At 37.5% G+C, this 19146-nt stretch overlaps 1 protein-coding gene across 1 annotated transcript; it reads left to right on the top strand.

Moving 5' to 3' along the window:
• Positions 1-358: 358 nt before the first annotated feature.
• LOC139118305 (uncharacterized) lies at positions 359-4581 on the top strand. The gene is made up of 5 exons (XM_070681565.1): positions 359-468; positions 1160-1230; positions 1614-1731; positions 2160-2238; positions 3892-4581. Exons 4-5 carry the CDS (start codon positions 2176-2178, stop codon positions 4291-4293), a joined length of 465 nt encoding a protein of 154 aa, XP_070537666.1. The 5' UTR covers positions 359-468; positions 1160-1230; positions 1614-1731; positions 2160-2175; the 3' UTR covers positions 4294-4581.
• The last annotated feature ends 14565 nt before the right edge of the window (positions 4582-19146 follow it).

A 19146-nucleotide genomic window follows, 5' to 3' on the forward strand; every position in this document is an offset into this window, starting at 1 on the left:
AATATTTCACCCTTTCTCGAATACGTCATGAGGTTCGATGTTGTTCTCGAGAAAGAATGTGAAAAAATTGCCACCAGTCGCCAGACAAGTTTAGCATGGCCTGAGTTCAGAAGTATATATTAACAATTTTATAAAATACTAACAGTTGCTACCCGCAAGACTGAAATCTTTCCAAAAGTATTCACAAAGTAATCCAGGCGTTTTCAAGCTTCGTTTGCTTGCCGAGTGGATAGACTTTTTCTCTAAATTCTGACTAAGATCTGAGACAAAATAGCTCCACCACTTATTCAGACACACTAACCATGGTTCCTAGCACCTAATGACCTTGATTTTGTTTTTTAATGTTCTGTAGGACGTGTTTTCCATAAACACTGTCACAGGTGAAATATTAATAAATAAAGTACTTGATGTTGGCACCTATAACTTGACAATTGTTGTGAGCACAAGTGATCCAGAAAACGGAGAAGGGTAAGCTTTTTACGATTCCTTTATGGTTTTCAACTTTTATTCAAACATGTCTTGTCAACATCTGTTTGTATACATATCATAGCAGGTAATATGAAATTTTAAAATTGGAATCTGTGTAGTTTTCGACGCCTGGGATACAGCTGTGGCTTCTTTTTGAAGTGAGATCTAACAATCAAAACGTTCAAAATTAAACGTAAAAAACAGAAGGAAGACCAGATTGCCAAAAGTCAAAATGGGGCATTTAGATTACGGTATGTCGTTTATAGAGACCGAGATTTATTCTATAGATCGAACTTGAGACCTATGTCATTATGAAGTTGCAATGTGTACGAACCAAAACGTTTTGAAAAACATCTTTTAGAGATGGGGAAATAGTCTGCTTCCTTGGTTATGACATCCACCGACGTGATTTCAAAGGAAGAAGTAATTTTTTCTCATTTGTTTGTTTTTGTCATTTGATTTCATCGTGTTATGCTTTTAAGCGGTAATGAAAAACTCTGTAATAGAAATAGTGCGATTTCTTGTATAATATTCATATCATGTGCATCAAGTACACGAAATTAACTATTATTGCAAAAAAGACATGGGTGGACATTGTTTAAGCATATAAGTTTATAGCAATAAGCCCATGACTTTACTAGTCATGGGACCCTCTAGGTCTATTATTTCTATGTGCTTTGCCAACATACAGATCGTGTACTGTACTCGTTGACGTTTCCCGAGTAACTACAACGTATCATTTGACAACAACAGAGACACCAAGTAAGCTTATATACATTATAAAACACATGGTTTGAAGTGTTTTCTTTCCCTACAACAATGGTAAAATTCAGTTACATGGATGCTACGCTCTTTATGTTCATAACGGAAGGCAGTCGTCATTGAACTCATCGTACAATGATATTAAATTTCGTTAAGCCATAATCAGACTTGATATGTGATATGTAGATATTTTGAACTAGTGACTAAGGTATAAAAAATGCATTCGTTGATAAATCACCGCCCTGTCTGTGACACCAAACTATTCACAAGTACTGTATACCAGCTTTCATGTTGATGGTGTTGTATAAAATGTGCACGGTGATCAAAGCATAGGTATTCTCCGATAAGTTTTTAGAAATTGATGTCTTTTCTCGTTTATTCAGTTGAACCCCCAAACGAAGATTACCTTGTTGCATTGGTCGGCGTATCTGCAGTAGCAATTGTATTGTTTATCATCCTTGTCACGGTTTGCCTGATATTGTATTGGCGTACTCGAACAAGGTTAGTTATTAATATCCTGCCGGAGGAGGAAAAGTGTGAGATTTATTGTGCCAGTCAGTCCGAAAAGTTGATATTTTGTTTTAATAAGTTTGCCAATCTTAACATAAGAAGATTCCCTGAATTATGTTTCAAATCACAAATATATATATAGCGTGTATATAATATATATATATATATATATATATATATATATATATAATATATATATATATATATATAAAGTTATGTTAAGTTATGTTAATAACATAACTTACGTTATGTTATGTTATATTATGTTATGTTATGTTATGTTATGTTATGTTATGTTGATATGTCATGTTATGTTATATTATGTTATGTTATGTTGCATGTGTGTCTGCCTGTCTGACTGATTGCTATAATAGTTTAGTAATTTTAAACTTCGTTTTATATGATCAATATGCTTGCAGTAGCCAGTCGGGTAATATGGCAGCGAGGAAAGCACGAGAGCAAGCTATGACTTCACATCATAGAAGTGAATTTCCTTCGGTAAGTCTAATGCTGAAATATAATTGATAAGCTGAATATTATCTGAGTTTCATTAAGTATTAATAATGTTTACATGTGGGGCAATGTGAGAAAGAGAGGTAGAAAACTTACAGAATTTTCGGTTAACCATGAAATAAGTAATAACCGATTGAATTATGTTTGTTTGTATATTGCCCGTATTACATACCTCGGATGCTGACCATTCATACCTAATGAGCATCCCGAGAATAAACAAGCGCCAAGATGCACACCTTCCTCGAAAATTAAAGAAATAGCTTTAAAATTGAAATTATTTATTAGATTATTTTTAACAAAAATAAAACACACAACTGAGAGAATTCTTGGTAGATATATTTTCCTTATCTCTTGACGACGTATTAAATTTAACAGACAGATCCATGTGTATAATTCTTCATGGTAAATCTTGTTAATTACCCACATGTATGGTCCAACATTTGTATTCATTTATGAGTCGTTGACATCAATGACCATCAAAATGTTCTGCTTCTGCCATATCACTACATACGCCGATGACTCGTTTATAAGAGAACTTGGTTAGAATTTATAAATCGTGTGTTTCTTGAAGTCGGAATCTCAGTGCTTCTGATTGTATTAGCATAACCAACAAGAAAAATCGTATTCGAAACAATATTTCTTCCATCTGAGACTTTGATGTGATCCCTATCGCTGACGTCACATTAAAAAATTGTTGTACAACTTAGTATACTTTTTAATCTCTTATCTCTGTCGCTTTGATTGAAAGTCTAGAAATCAGCATTGACTAAATTAACTTTCTCTTGCTCCTGCCTTTTATCCCGACTGCCATTCTGAGATCAATCACGACTGCTCAAAGCATCTTGTGTATTTCATGTTTTAACGATGCAGGCTAGATATAAAACGTTCGCTTTCGTCTAGTACTGTACACATAAATGTGTGCAGTTTTTAAAACATTTTTAAAATTTTTGACACCCCGTTCATTCCTCTTGCTAAAACTATTTCCTTGAAAATTCATTTAAATTTCAAATATATTTTATTTGTTTATGTTTCTTTGTCTGTGTTTTATGTACTGTCGAATTTTATTTTAAGACTTTGAGCCTGTTGCGTGGACAAATAAGTGAATCGAAAATAGATAAAATTATTTTGATATCGTATCTCTTTCAGTCTACTAATGTGATCCACATTAAGGTAAAACGCGCCAAGGACACAGATATTAGGACTGTCAAACTTTTTTCAATTATTTTCTGATTTACCACTTGTGGGGTTCATTTTTAAAGCTCTTGGTAGAACACTTTTGACTCACTTAGTTTTTTCAAAATTCGGAAGGTGTTTTTTTCTTTGTAGAGCTAACACAGGAATGGCGGCAATATTGAATTTTAAATATCGGTAAATCTTGGGTCATTTTTTTCTCTAGTACTAAAATTTCACGATTACCCCGAATTTTTATTCTTGATTTCATTAAAAAGAGAATGGTTGAAACATTCCGAAAGGAAATTTTGCGACAAAGATTAAGCCTTTCACTATTTTGCTATTGTGCTATTGTTTCACGAGCACGCGGTTCGGTGAGTGTATTAAGTCTAATAAAGGAGCCCTAAGTGCTCTCTCTCGTTGTAAGAGACAACTGGGTGATCAGATATATCTGCACTTTCTTTCTAGAAAAGTGTACAACTACCAAGGCCAAACTGGTTGATGATGCGTACTCTGCCTGATGAACCTGAAAATCTGAACACCTTCAAACCTGATCCCCGTGAGGACAAGAGTATGGAAAAGTACACTAAAATGTGGAAGCACTTCCGGGCTTCCCAATATAAGTCAGGTGAGGTCCCTCAATCTGGTTTCTTCAAGGCTGTACGAGAAAGCGGTTCCGTCAACGATGATTACATCCACCCTGTCAGTACCCTAGATGGCGTTCCCCAGTTACCGAAGGTTGACTACGATTATCAGTTACCGGAAATTGACTACGATGATCAGTTACCAAGAGCTGACTACAATGATGAGGAGGACTACCCACAAGGAAGAACCCAAAGCTACTTTCTCTCAAACCAATCATGGCAATAATCGTAACAGCGTTGATAACAATATCGAGTTTTAGTACTTTGCTATGTGAAGAGCGAGTGTTTTCCCAGTATCTGCTTTGCAAAAACACAAAATGTGTAAAATGTGCAAAATAGTTGTTTACTCATGAATTGTAGTTCGGACTAGAATTCAGTTGTCAATGAACACAGCATTGGTTGACAGTCAACACGTGCCGGCTGTGTTTGACAAGTTGAACATAGTATATTTTGACGTGACGTCAGGCGCATAATAAGAAATTACTGTTAAAGAATAGAATCTGTTAGGAAGGGTAGTTTTAAGAATTTCAGAATTTTTGAATACGGTATTTTTTTTCGCATTTTGAAGGCAGATATATTCATGGACGGTTCATTTTTTTATTTTTAAGTCATCATGTAATACCTTTCATTTTTATCGGAAATTACTTTGGTCTAAATAGCCCCCGATCTTGCCAAAATACTCTTCAAGAAATAGTAGATCTGGGTAAATTTTAATATTTCTTTCATATGAATGAACGATTTATTCGAATGTAAGTTTTATGGTGTATTATTATTATTATTATTATTATTATTATTATTATTAGTAGTAGTAGTAGTAGTAGTAGTAGTAGTAGTAGTAGTAGTAGTAGTAGTAGTTGTTGTTGTTATTGTTGTTGTATCAAAAGCAGTTAAACAGTATGTTCTGATCTGAAAATCATACCAATTTAAATGATAAGAATTGTTATGTTGAGCCTACTTCGCCTATTATTTCAATCCCTTTAACTCAATCACATTTAAGAATCTTTCACGAATTGCCTCTATAGAGAAAAACTAATAAAAAAGATGTCTCTCTGAACTTTCAAGATGCACACTTTCAGATGTGAGCAAAGTGAATTTTATGACTTCACGGAAGGAATTCTCCGCATAAGCTGTGTTTCTTTATTTCAAGTGATATTTTTTATTCCTTTCCACACAGTCATAGGACATGTTATTATAACACGATTGGAACTAATTTGGGATGATTGGATAGTGACGTTATGTCGATTCAGGCTGCAAATGTAACCTCATCTGCTTTTCTTTTCAAGTTACACATTTGTTTTTATGAGTAATTTGTAATATCGCAACGTTCAGCAATAGGGCAGCTAAAGTTTTTGAGGAATTTGAAAAATATAAAGATCCAATTATCCCAAATTAGTTCCAATCGTGTTAATGCAAATATCCGGAAAGACCTACTGTTGCGTCATTCAATTGGCTTCACTTTTAAATGATACGCAAATTCGGATTGAAATTGTTAGTTCGTTGCCTCATGCTCATCTTGAGACTTAAATTCTAATGTAGAGTTCACCATACGTATTCAAGGGGTTATTCGCCAAGATAAAATGATTGGTATTGTATCTCTCCGGAAGTACAACTTCGAAATCACTAAACTATTTACGGAATGTGGTATATACTCTGAGTAATGGTATTAAGTTGGTAATCTGGTAAATGATGCAATATCTGAAAAGCTTCATAATTAATAGTGAAATTTATTGTTACCTACGCCAAAAGTGTTTACTTTTCTTAAATGTATTATTTCATTATATTTGTAATGGTTCATTATTTTGTATGTTAATAAACCAAGTTTAAAACATAAATCTAACGATTTGAAATAACGCTAGATAAAATTTAACGCTAATTATTGGGATGCCTACATGCTACAGATGAATCTCTAAGATTGTTAAAACATGTAAGGGGAAAACTTTCTCGTGTCTTTGAATAATATTCTCATATTCTGTCATGGCTTTTTGACTCGATACACATCGAATGAACGAAGAGCTTAGTCAGACCATTATCAAATCTAAGGTCAGTGACAGTTTTCAAAACACTGATAATAATCCCTACGACCCTGTTACGGGTTTTGCAGAACGAGGTTATACTGCAGAGGCGAAGAGCCAAAGTGTTTGGTTGTTCATAGGCCATACGACCGAGGTCCGCAAAGCTTCTATCGTATAAATACTGCTGCTACAACCAATTATAAACTGACAATTTTGACATTTCGGCAAAGATTGCATTTGACATCAATAATTCATCAGCGAAAACTAAAGCCAAATCATTTCACTGATTGGTATTCTATGACGTCATTTGCTTACATCAAAATAATCAAAATGAGATTAATACAATTCATTGAACTATCGGCAAACTGTCCGAAAGCTGAATCGATGTTATGATGAAGAAATTGCCTCCCGTGTAAAGTCAAATGTGCAGCTATTCATTATTGTGTAGGTACCTATTGTATGGTATGACTTATCCTTCGGTTGCGACGTGGAGAGCGGTGTCTTTGTGATCAGTCTACTACCAGAACAGTTAGAGAGATTAACATTAGCGGCATTTGTAAAAATGACCTAACCTGCCATATCCCGGGAATACTGAATTTGCTGCCTGTATTCACTGCCTTTGAAATACAAGTCACCAATGTATATATTTTAGAAACTTGTTTTGGCGTCGTTTCTGATTAGAGTACTTCGATCTGCATTTTACACGGCAGACTTTATCTATCATGATTACAGGACACTAAGCGCTATCGTTAGATGTTTAGCAATTTAGGTGGACTCTTAGCTTGCTACTATTATAGTAATAGAGTGTTAGCTAAATTCGATATTTTTAACTGAATTAGCCTCAAGTGTTTTACATTTTACAGCATAATTTATAACATTGCTTATGAACATTACATCGCATAATCGACAAGCACATAATTCGCAGCGTCAACAAGGTAAAGACATTCTCTACATTTACGACAAATCACCATGTATGAGTTTTCAACTCAGAATAGTTTAAGTTCACGATGGTAAGTTTATAATAAGCCAAACCTCTGCAGCTAAGCTCCTATTAAACTGCAAATACGTTGACGCCACCCATGTGAGCGGGAAAGCCCCATCGTTGGGCCATAGTACTTCAAGTGCCACCTGTTACGTGCAGAGAAAACGAACAAAAGGGTGAACTCAGCAGTTTACGTTTAAACAAAATTTATTACGAAAACAAAACTAATTGCTAAGTCAGGGACAGAGTACAAGCTTTAAAGTGTACAGACTACTTATCTCAGCTGGGACGGCAAAGCTCCAGTCTCAGAGTTGTAACAGTCAGTCGGATGAATGAACAGTCCTTTGGCTTGCAGGCTTGAAGCTGCACAAAGTCCACAGTATAAATCCAGCGTTGACAGTGAAGGTCTTGAAAAGTCTTGAGAATGACTACTGCTGGAGTTTATAGTAACACACAAGAGACACGATCCCAAAAGTCTGACTGGAAGCTGTGCACGTCCCTTTTATAAAGGCATATAAGAACAATCTAGAACTTTTATTGACATGCTAATTACTGTTCTAAAATTATCTCCCTTACACAACTAATCAACTTTCCAGAACATTCCAAACATGACTAATTGAATTCAAGGTTGTGAGGTCATCAAGGGCAGTGACCTTGAGAATGTTCTAGACTAATTGAACTCAGGTCATGATGAGTGTGGGGGGAATGACCTACATAACACACCCCCTCTTCAAAAAAAAGAAAATTTTTCAAAGAAAAATCTTTCTTTTACAAATGTAATCTTGAAAAGGATTTAAGTACTCAAAATTTTTTTTTTTTCTAAAGTAAAATTTCTTGAAAGTGAACAACAATAAACTCTAAATACGAGAGAGACAGTCTGCAATTAAATTGTCTCTGCCTTTGATATGTCTAATATCAAGATTAAACTCCTGTAACATTAAACTCCATCTTAGCAATCTCTGATTTTTGCCTTTAAATTTCTGCAGAAAAAACAAGAGGGTTGTGATCAATATGAACCACTATTGGCTGATTTGAAGAAGTAACATAAACTTCAAAATGCTGTAAAGCTAATATCAAAGATAAACACTCTTTTTCAATTGTAGAGTAGTTTCTCTGGGATTTGTTAAATTTGCGTGAAAAATAGCAAACAGGATGATCTATACCATGACTATCCTCTTGCAATAAACAGCACCAGCAGCCGTATCACTAGCATCTACAGCTAATTTGAATGGCAAAGTGAAATCTGGTGCAGACAACACTGGGGCACTTTGCAGTATGGCTTTAAGTGTATCAAATGCCTGTTGGCATTGCTCTGACCAAACAAACTTTACTTTCTTTTAAGTAAGTTAGTCAAAGGCTCAGTAATTGTGGAGAAATTTGGACAGAATTTTCTGTAGTAACCAGCCATACCGAGAAAGCGCATCAGTTGTCGTTTGCAGTTTGGTATGGGAAAACTTGAAATGGCACTGATTTTGGCATCAACAGGTTTTACCTCACCCTGTCCTACAGTATGTCCGAGGTAAGTCACCCTCGCCCAACCAAACTCAGATTTGGCAAGGTTGACAGTCAACATTGCTTTACTCAGTCTCTCAAAGAACTTCCGCATGAGCTTGATGTGTTCCTCCCAGGTGTCACTATACAGGACGACGTCGTCAACGTAGGCTGCACACCCGTCTAGCCCGGATATGACGTCGTTGATCATCCGTTGGAACGTTGCCGAGAGTTCTTCATTCCGAATGGCATCACCTTGTACTGGAACAATCCGTCTGGTGTAACAAAGGCGGATATTTCACGAGCACGATCCGTCAAAGGGACTTGCCAAAATCCCTTCAGTAGGTCAAATTTCGTCACATACTTGGCTTTTCCCACTCGGTCGATGCAGTCATCAATCCTCGGGATTGGGAAAGTGTCTGTCTTTGTTAAAGTGTTGACTTCCTAAAGTCCGTGCACATACGATAACTGTGGTCTGATATAGGAACAAGTATGCACGGCGAACTCCAGTTACTTTTACTGGGTTCAATAAAGTCATTGTCCAGCAGGTATTTGACTTCTTCCTGGAGATATTTCGCTTTTGTTGGATTCAGTCTGTATGGATGTTGTTTTACAGGCTTACTGTCCCCAACATCAACGTCGTGATAGATGACGTTTGTCCTCGTTGGAACATCTTGAAACAGGTGTTTATATTCATGGAGCAGTTCTTTCACCTGTTGTTGTTGTTCTGGCTGGAGGTGTGCCAACTTTGTAGACTCCAGCTTCTCCAGGATTTCTGAGTTCTGAAGCTTGACCGAGCCCAGCTTTGAGTTTAGAGTATTTTCACTCAAGTCAGTTTCAGTATCACTATCTTCATAATGGTTTGAACTGACTGCACTGACAGGCTGAGTTATAGTAGGATTATCCCTATCAAATATGGCTTAAGCATATTTATGTGACATAGCTGTTTTTGTTTACGCCTGTCAGGTGTTATTATGATGTAATTTAAATCACTCAATTTCTTATCAATTAGGTATGGCCCAAAGTAACGAGCATGGAGTGGTTTGCCAGGAATTGGAAGTAGAACAAGAACTTTTTGACCTGGTTCAAACTTCCGTTTTGAGGTGCTTTTATCATATTTGGTTTTCATTGACTGCTGAGATGACTCAAGATTTTCTCTGGCTAATTCACATGCTTTAGAGAGTTTTGTACGAAAATCTGACACATATTGCAAAATATTCAGACAATCATCATCGTCTGATAGGAATTCTCTTTAACGAGCTTAAGTGGGCCACGGACTGTATGTCCAAATACAAGCTCAAATGGGCTAAAACCAAGAGACTCCTGAATTGACTCTCTAACAGCAAAGAGCAAAAAATAAATTCCTTCATCCCACTGCTTCTCTGTGTCAAAACAGTAGGTCCTAATCATGTTTTTCAAAGTTTGATGAAATCTCTCAAGAGCACCCTGACTTTCTGGATGATAGGCGGATGACCTATACTGTTTAATGCCTAGCTGATCCATTACTTGTTGAAAAATACCAGACATAAAGTTGGAGCCTTGATCGGACTGGACACATTTAGGGAGGCCAAATAAAGTGAAAAATTTGACTAAAGCTCTCACTATAGTCTTTGTCTTTATATTTCTCAGTGGTATGGCTTCTGGGAACCGAGTTGATGTACACATAATTGTCAGCATGTACTCATTTCCTGATCTTGTTTTTGGTAGGGCGCCCCCCCCCCCCCCCACCCACCCCCCCCCCACCCCCCCCCCCACCCCCCCCCCCCCCCCCCCCCCCCAACACAGTCTATTAGTATCCTACTAAATGGTTCTTGAAATGCAGGAATTGGCTGTAAAGGGGCCTTTGGAATGGTCTGATTTGGCTTTCCTACCATTTGACATGTGTGACAAGTTTTACAGAAATGTGCTACATCCTGCCTGAGATTAGGCCAATAAAAGTGACTGAGAATTTTATGATAAGTTTTCCTGACTCCTAAGTGACCAGCCCAGGGCGTTTCATGGGCCAGGCGCAATATTTCAGCACGATAGGGCTTTGGAACCACAATTTGATGTTTTATAGCCCAATCGCATCAACCAAGACATCTGGAGGTCTCCATTTACGCATGAGAATACCAGATTTTGTATAATAGGAAACAGAGCTATCTGAAGTTTTACCTTCATCATCTACCCTGTCAAACAAAGACAAAATATCTGGGTCTTTGTGTTGTTCTGCAATGAGATTTGATCTAGAAAATGTCTGACTTTGGTCAGCAGAAGTTTTACTGGAAGTTTCAAATCCACGAGGGATAACGGAATGATCCGTGTCAAACACCTGACTGAGAAAGGTGTCATTTAAGTCAACATCTGTGACATTATTTTTGAGAGTATTTGATTCTCGAAAGTTTTCTTTGACATGGCTCGAGTAATGGCACATGAAGGAAATAAATCGGGTATCTCTTGTTCAATTGGCTCTGGATCCTGATCTAAACTAGGATTATCAGTCACAAGTGGATTAGTAATGACCTTGTCCCCAGCAAGGTCGTTTCCAAGAAGAAGGTGAATCCCTTCAAAAGGCAAAAAAGGCCTAATACCTAAAGCCACAGGTCCAGAAACAAAGTCCGAAGACAAATAGACATTATGGAGAGGAACAGGAATAAAGTCATTGCAATCTACCCCTTAATAAGAACTTTAGAACCTGAAAATGACTTTTCAGAAAACGGCAGGGTATCTGCCAACAAAAGAGACTGGGAAGCCCCGGTATCTCTTAAAATTTTGACAGGGGTAGCGGAAGAAAAATCACTAGAAAGTGATATAAAACCATCGTGAATAAATGGTTCGAAAATACCCATAATGCTATCTTGAGAAGAATTGACCTTGACCTCATTAATTGGGGATAAGAGGGGTTTAACCTCAGACAATGTGTTACACACATTATTAGACTCTAATTGAGTTGATGAAGAAATAAAGCCGGTGGGCTTAGATCCACTTTGACCACTTTGACCTTCACGTTTTCTTTTCAACTTGAAACACTCTGACATTAAATGGCCGTCTTTCTTGCAATAATTACAAGAACGTGTACCGAACTGTTTGTCAGAAGGAGATTGAGACTTGGGATCTGATGATGTGGAAGTGTTACTTGAATTTTGTGAACTGTTGTCATTTGATTTCTACTGTCCTTTGAAAAATTCTTGGATGAAAAGGAGGAGTTAAATTTACCTGCATTGTTTCTGTATGAAAAGGACTGGGATGGTTTGCTGAGAAATGAAGATTTGTGGGTCAATGAATAATCATCGGCCAAACGTGCAGCAACCTCCAATGTATCTGCCTTTTGTTCATTGATAAACGTCTTGATGTCACTCCGGATGCACCTTTTAAATTCTTCAATCAAAACAAGTTGTCGTAATTTGTCATAATTCTGACTGACCTTTTCCGAAGAACACCAACGATCAAACAGTTGTTCTTTTGTTCGAGCAAATTCAACGTAAGTTTGATCTTTCACCTTCTCACAATCCCTAAATTTCTGACGGTAAGCTTCAGGCACCAACTCATAGCCCTTGAGAATTAATTCCTTCACAGAATCATAATTTGAAGCCTGCTCTACTGACAACTGAATGTAAATTTCTCTGGCTTTACCCACCAAAGCACTCTGCAAAAGCATAGACCAGGACTCCTTAGGCCAATTCAGACTCTGAGCAATTTTCTCAAAATGAAGGAAATATTTATCAACATCCTTTTCTTGGAAAGGGGGAACTAACCTGAAATGCTTAGTGATGTCAAACTTGTCTGAAGGGAAGAATTTTCCTGACTGTCCAAGCTCTAAACGTTTTATTTCTAACTGCAGTCGGTGTTCTGCTAATTCTCTTTCCTTTTCTTTTTCCTCTCTTTCTTTCTCCCTTTGTCTTTCTTCCATTTGCAATTCTTTTTCTTTTATTTCCAATTCCCTCTCTTTCTGTCTTTCTTCCATTTCTAACTGCATTTGTATTTTTTCTTTTTCTAATGCCTGTCTCTCCTTTTCCATTTGTAATTCTTTTTCTTTCATTTGTAATTCTTTTTCTTTTTCTAATGCCAATTTTTTTAGCTCGAAATCTGCCTGTATTTCTAATTCCAATTTTTTGAGTTTTAAGGAAGACTCAGGCTCATAATCTTTTAAGGCAGACTCCTCAAAATGGCCAGAATTAACTAAATGTTTTGCAATCTTGAACTGTATTCTCGCTTGCGCATAGATCTTTTGACATCTACTTTAAGGAAATTGGCCAGTGCTATGAGGTTGTCTTTTCTGAGGGAATTAAATGTGTCCTGATCAAGGTCATCCATAAATTCGTCTGGCTTGAATTCCGCCATGATTGAATTTAGCTGAGTTCACAGTATACAGTAGTTTTGAAAAGGTAGGCAAATTGTTGTCAAACGGCTCAAAATATTCGTATCCCGGACAAGCCCCCAATTTTGTTACGTGCAGAGAAAACGAACAAAAGGGTGAACTCAGCAGTTTACGTTTAAACAAAATTTATTACGAAAACAAAACTAATTGCTAAGTCAGGGACAGAGTACAAGCTTTAAAAGTGTACAGACTACTTATCTCAGCTGGGACGGCAAAGCTCCAGTCTCAGAGTTGTAACAGTCAGTCGGATGAATGAACAGTCCTTTGGCTTGCAGGCTTGAAGCTGCACAAAGTCCACAGTATAAATCCAGCGTTGACAGTGAAGGTCTTGAAAAGTCTTGAGAATGACTACTGCTGGAGTTATAGTAACACACAAGAGACACGATCCCAAAAGTCTGACTGGAAGCTGAGCGCGTCCCTTTTATAAAGGCATAAGAACAATCTAGAACTTTTATTGACATGCTAATTACTGTTCTAAAATTATCTCCCTTACACAACTAATCAACTTTCCAGAACATTCCAAACATGACTAATTGAATTCAAGGTTGTGAGGTCATCAAGGGCAGTGACCTTGAGAATGTTCTAGACTAATTGAACTCAGGTCATGATGAGTGTGGGGGAATGACCTACATAACACACCTAAACCACTCATCACAACAGATTGGCCGAACATCTTCAGCCAGGCTCAATTACACTGTAGGAAATGACACCTTCCCTTCAAGCCATCGTTATACCGGAGTCGCCGTCGCAGGGAGTTAGCTGATCTCGGCTCATAAATTTCAAGAAAGCTTATTATCCTGAGATGTTATGGGGAATTTACTTTGACCAAATAAAAAAATAACGGGACGGGGCGATATATATATACACAATGCAACCCTTGGCAAATCGCAAACAAACGCATGGGACTCATAAATTATCGCCGGTAGCATTAAGAAAACGCTGGGTGCATTAGTTGACCATAACAAGAACAGAGTCACGTCACACTTAAATAAGTACTAAGACGTCGTGAATGACTAAAACAGTCTCATTACAATCAAAACTAAACACAATGCGTTTTTGGGATGGATAAGCTGTTAAGCTCTATTTTGATCATCGAGCGAAAGCTGGCAGAAACGCTATCGCACAGTCAGGTCATGCAAACCATGTAACTTCTTTATACTCAACCACTCATTCACATTTTGTTTCGAAATGTTGCTCAAATATAACTGTCATCTGTTTAATCTACCAACAGCAATTTATCGCACGATTAACAATTTTAGCAATATTTCCCCTTTGAAAGGTATTCAAAGCAAAATATCTTCTTCGGATTTTTCTCCCAAAATTTTGTATTGAGAACGGAGTTTCGGGACAATCAAAGTGAGTTTCGTTGCAATACAAGCGCTTTAAAAGTTCACTTCCCTGAGTTGACACAGCACACCTCGCGCAATGAAGAAACTGTAGACATATATCGTTTAAAAATGCATGTGTGAAATTCATGAATTACCCCGAATGTTTCAAAAACAGGATAAGCGGTCCATGAGTCTGAATACATGTAGACTCACCAGAGTACATGGCAGACTGAGTGAGTTTGTTGTAGGCGATCTTGAAATCACTTATAAACGGAGCTTTACTAAGTGAAACGAAATCCAATTCGAACACGAGAGTCCGGAATACATCAGACATAGTGTCACTGTTCAGGATTGTTTGACAATGCCAAAGTTTGGACATGCCAACAACCTCTCCAGGCCTAGATGAAAATAATGGACTAAATCGCTTCCTAAGATTTTCTTAAAGGGCCTATGACATGCCCCATACAACCAAACGTAAAATCACTGTTTGGGTCTTGAAGTTAGCCTACGTCACTGTCTTGCATTGCGTATCGTCCCCCTTGTCCAGATAAAACGCAAGTAAAAGTTACGGGTGGGCGTGTACCTCTAGCCCAATTCGTTCGACTTTTTTCGGCTTTTCGAAGTTGAGCCGACGACTTATCTTAATACGGGCAAACAGTCTTTCACACCTTCGCAATCTCATGTCCGTATGAGGCAAGGGCTTCCTTTGCTCAGAACGTACACCCAGCTCGCAACGCACGAGAGAACATTGTAAGCATGGTCTTTCAGGAAATCACCAACGGTCACATGTCGCCTACGGCAGATCGCCTCGCCGATCGAGTAAATTAAAATGACAGAAATTAAAATGACTTGTAAGGCTATGTGATTAGGTGTACTATGCTTTCGTGCCAAATATACGAAATAAACATTACAAGAAGGATGACAGTCGATGTCTCATTGTCATTCATCGGGAAACATTTGTGCGGCAGGAAGCTTCCCGTCTCTACACAATCGTGAACGGTGAAGACGGCGATTCAAAATGGCGACCCGACAATGCGGCGACAAGCTTTCTTTGTTTTTCTTCATCAAAACATGTACAAAATAGGCCTAACACGTCACTTTTTTCAGGATTCATTTGCTCTGAAAATGCACGGGAACATGGGTCGATTGCACCATTTGTCTCGTGCTCCAAGGAAATGATAGTTCTGTCAAAGGTCGACGTCCAACACAGCTACACTCAGAGTGATAGTTTTCGGAAAGGGTATGTGAATTTCGCCCAAGCCGTTTTCATAAATGACGAGCACTACGAATTCTTATTACCATACCATTTGAACTTTTTGTATTTATCCTCAAACTGTTAACGCAACAGAAGTGGTATTTAGGGGGTCAAGTTGCAAATTTTTTGACCCCGTGTTGAGTGCGTAGTAATCGGACTGCTATCGCAGTGATCGGACGTCATATTTGGAAAGTGATTAGCGGCAAAATTTTGATAGTTTGAAACTTCAAAACCCCAATTTTCATTTTTGATGTGTTAAAAAAAACTGAATGTAAATATTTTCTGATAATTAGTTACGTTTAGTAGACGACATATTCATACTTCGACGTGTTTGGCGTTTACCTACCGGACATATGTTGCTTTCGGCACCTTTTATCGTATGGTCTAGCTAACTTCGCCAAATTTGTATAGCCCAAAATAGCTTCTACTAAACAAACTATCCAAAACAGGATAGCAGCATCACTTGGCTTAATATGAGGTCATACAACTTGTAAAACGCTATCATTACGGAGCGAAGTGAGTCGGACGAACAGCATGTGATTGAATGTCCGAAACTGAGGTCGTCGGGAAAACTGTCACAGTGCACCGAGAGTATACTGTATAGTACTGCAGCTACAATATGCAATGCATTGAATCGAAAGACTCAGGCGCGGGATTGCTCTACTTTTATAACACAAATCCAACCGTGAAAAGCTTAAACTAAGACTGATACTGTCTACTTCATACAAAGAAATGAAACGTAGCCTCATCGTACTTTCAATTCTGTCCCGAGCATTCTTATTCTTCAGTGTCAGAATCTGACTCTGATTTGGAACAACTCGTCCCGGATGCCTGGGGTTGCCTATGCGCCTTCAAGCTAATTCCCCTCGAAATCACTTTCTGAATTCTGGTCAAAACTGTCCTCGCTGGAAGCAACTTGATATTATGCAGCTGGACCGCCGGTGTGGCTTCCTTGACAGTGTTTACTGGGCGTCTGTGAGCACTGTTTATATAGCTGACTTTATTTGTGGTCTAATTTATGCAAGAACCGCTAAATACACTTTAGTGACAATAGCGTGCCACAAATGACGTCAATTGTACATGTTGGTCAATATGCTAATGCCGCTGCCTGGCTCGGGTAGGAAGAGGCCCCCTGATCACCAGGCATGAAAAAGGAGTCAAATTTCGCCCTTCTCGTCTTTCAGAACTGACACAATATGCAATCCATAGACAGGTCCCCTAGCTGAGTTTTTGAAGGGAAAAAATAAAAAACTTTGGAAATCATGTCGTAGGCCCTTTAAAGGACGATATTTATCAGTCGATAGTGTTTGTAGTATCTTTAAAAGGATATAATACCATCGATAATAAATACGTCTGGTGAACGATTTCTCAGGCTGGTCGAATACGGACATTACATCAGAACAGATAATTTTATATTTCCTAGATTATTTCCCTGCAACCGAGGTTTTACCAATTATGCATGACGTTTAAACCGGTGTGCGGGGTATAAAAGACCCCTAACTCATCGAAAATTCATAATGGCGCTTGAGTGACAACTGGCGACAGCAAGGTAGACCGCTCCGTGAAAATCAGCCGAAGCGATTCTCAAACAAACATTATTGGCATACCATAAGGGAGCCTTCAGTAATTACAGGGGGGGTGGGCCGGGGGAATTGGGGGGAGGGTCACTTTTTAGAAAACAGTTCAAGGGGGAGGGTCACTTTTATAAACCTATCTTGGGGAGGGTCACTTTTGACGGAAGCTGATATTATGGCCAAAACTTTGATTGTCCGTGTGATATTTCCTGAATAGGAAATCACCAACAAAAAATACGCACACACTTATAGACCGCCATGCATAGTGAATTGACATTTGATGAGATTCCAAAATCAAATTTCTTACACAACCATAGTCTAATCAAGAACAATAATCTTAATAATCAAGCATACATAAATGCACAGATTTATCAAATTTTGTACTGAAAAAAATTATTCATAAGTTTCATCATAGACCCCTATGCATAGCGAATCGACATTTTGGTGAAATTCCAAAATCAAATTTCTTGCACAACCATGGACTTGTAACCATTCTAGTCTTATCAAGAACAATAATGTGAATAATCAAGCATACATAAATGCACAGATTTATCTAATTTTTTACTGAAAAAAAATTATTCATAGTTTCATCATAGACCCCAATGCATAGTGAATCGACATTTTGGTGAAATTCCAAAATGAAATTTCTTGCACAACCATGGACTTGTAATCATTCTAGTCTTATCAAGAACAATACGGTGAATAATCAAGCATACATAAATGCATAGATTATCTAATTTTGTACCAAAAAAAAAATTATTCATAGTTTCATCATAGACCCCAATGCATAGTGAATCGACATTTTGGTGAAATTCCAAAATCAAATTTCTTGCACAACTATGGACTTGTAACCACTCTAGTCTTATCAAGAACAATAATGTGAATAATCAAGCATGCATAAATGCACAGATTTATCTAATTTTGTACTGAAAAAAATTATCATAGTTTCATCATAGACCCCAATGTATAGTGTATGGACATTTTGGTGAAATTCCGAAATCATATTTCTTGCACAACCATAGACTTGTAACCACTCTAGTCTTATCAAGAACAATAATGTGAATAATCAAGCATGCATAAATGCACAGATTTATCTAATTTTGTACTGAAAAAAATTATTCATAGTTTCATCATAGACCCCAATGCATAGTGTATGGACATTTTGGTGAAATTCCGAAATCATATTTCTTGCACAACCATAGACTTGTAACCACTCTAGTCTTATCAAGAACAATAATGTGAATAATCAAGCATGCATAAATGCACAGATTTATCTAATTTTGTACTGAAAAAAATTATTCATAGTTTCATCATAGACCCCAATGCATAGTGTATGGACATTTTGGTGAAATTCCGAAATCAAATTTCTTACACAACCATAGACTTGTAACCACTGTAGTCTAATCAAGAAAATTAATATCAATAATCAAGAGTACACAAATGCAAAGATTTACCTATTTTTGTATTGGAAAAAACTATTCATAATTTCATCATAAACACCATGGATAATGAACCAACTTTTTAGATGAAATTCAGAAATCAATTTCTTGTACACAAATGTTCATTTTACTTCCCTATTCAAGCAAAGTACATTTAAATACATTATCAAACATATATAAAATACAGATATAGCATGTTTTGTGGGGTAAATTGTCAATAATTTGCCTGATAGACTCCATGTATTATGATTTGATATTTTTGGATGAAGTACTAAATCAGCTACATCTTGCCTTCTTATAGTTGCACAAAATATGGTGACCCTCCCTAAAATGTATGAAATACCATATCTCTTCAAAAATTCTTGCGTGATAAATTGCGACTGTCCCTCAAAAACACCAGCCCTCCCCTCTGTAATTTGTCCCTAACATAACAATTGAAACAATTGTTATGTAAATTACTGATACTGTTTTAGTTATTCCGGGGGAGAATACCGCAGTGGTTGGGGGGGGAGGGTCAAGTTTTAGAATGTCGGACAAGGGGGAGGGTCACATTTTAGACAGGAGGATTGGGGGAGGGTCACATTTTACGGTACAGGTGTTCGCGAAATTCCCCCGGCCCACCCCCCTGTAATTACAAAAGG

The sequence above is a fragment of the Ptychodera flava genome, chromosome 19 (genome assembly GCF_041260155.1).
Source record: "Ptychodera flava strain L36383 chromosome 19, AS_Pfla_20210202, whole genome shotgun sequence".
Lineage (NCBI taxonomy): Eukaryota > Metazoa > Hemichordata > Enteropneusta > Ptychoderidae > Ptychodera > Ptychodera flava.

Coding starts and splice junctions, on each gene's coding strand:
- LOC139118305 (XM_070681565.1), top strand. CDS start 2,176: ATGGCAGCGAGGAAAGCACGAGAGCAAGCTATGACTTCACATCATAGA. Junction 2,239..3,891: donor ATAGAAGTGAATTTCCTTCG/GTAAGTCTAATG, acceptor CTTTCTTTCTAG/AAAAGTGTACAACTACCAAG.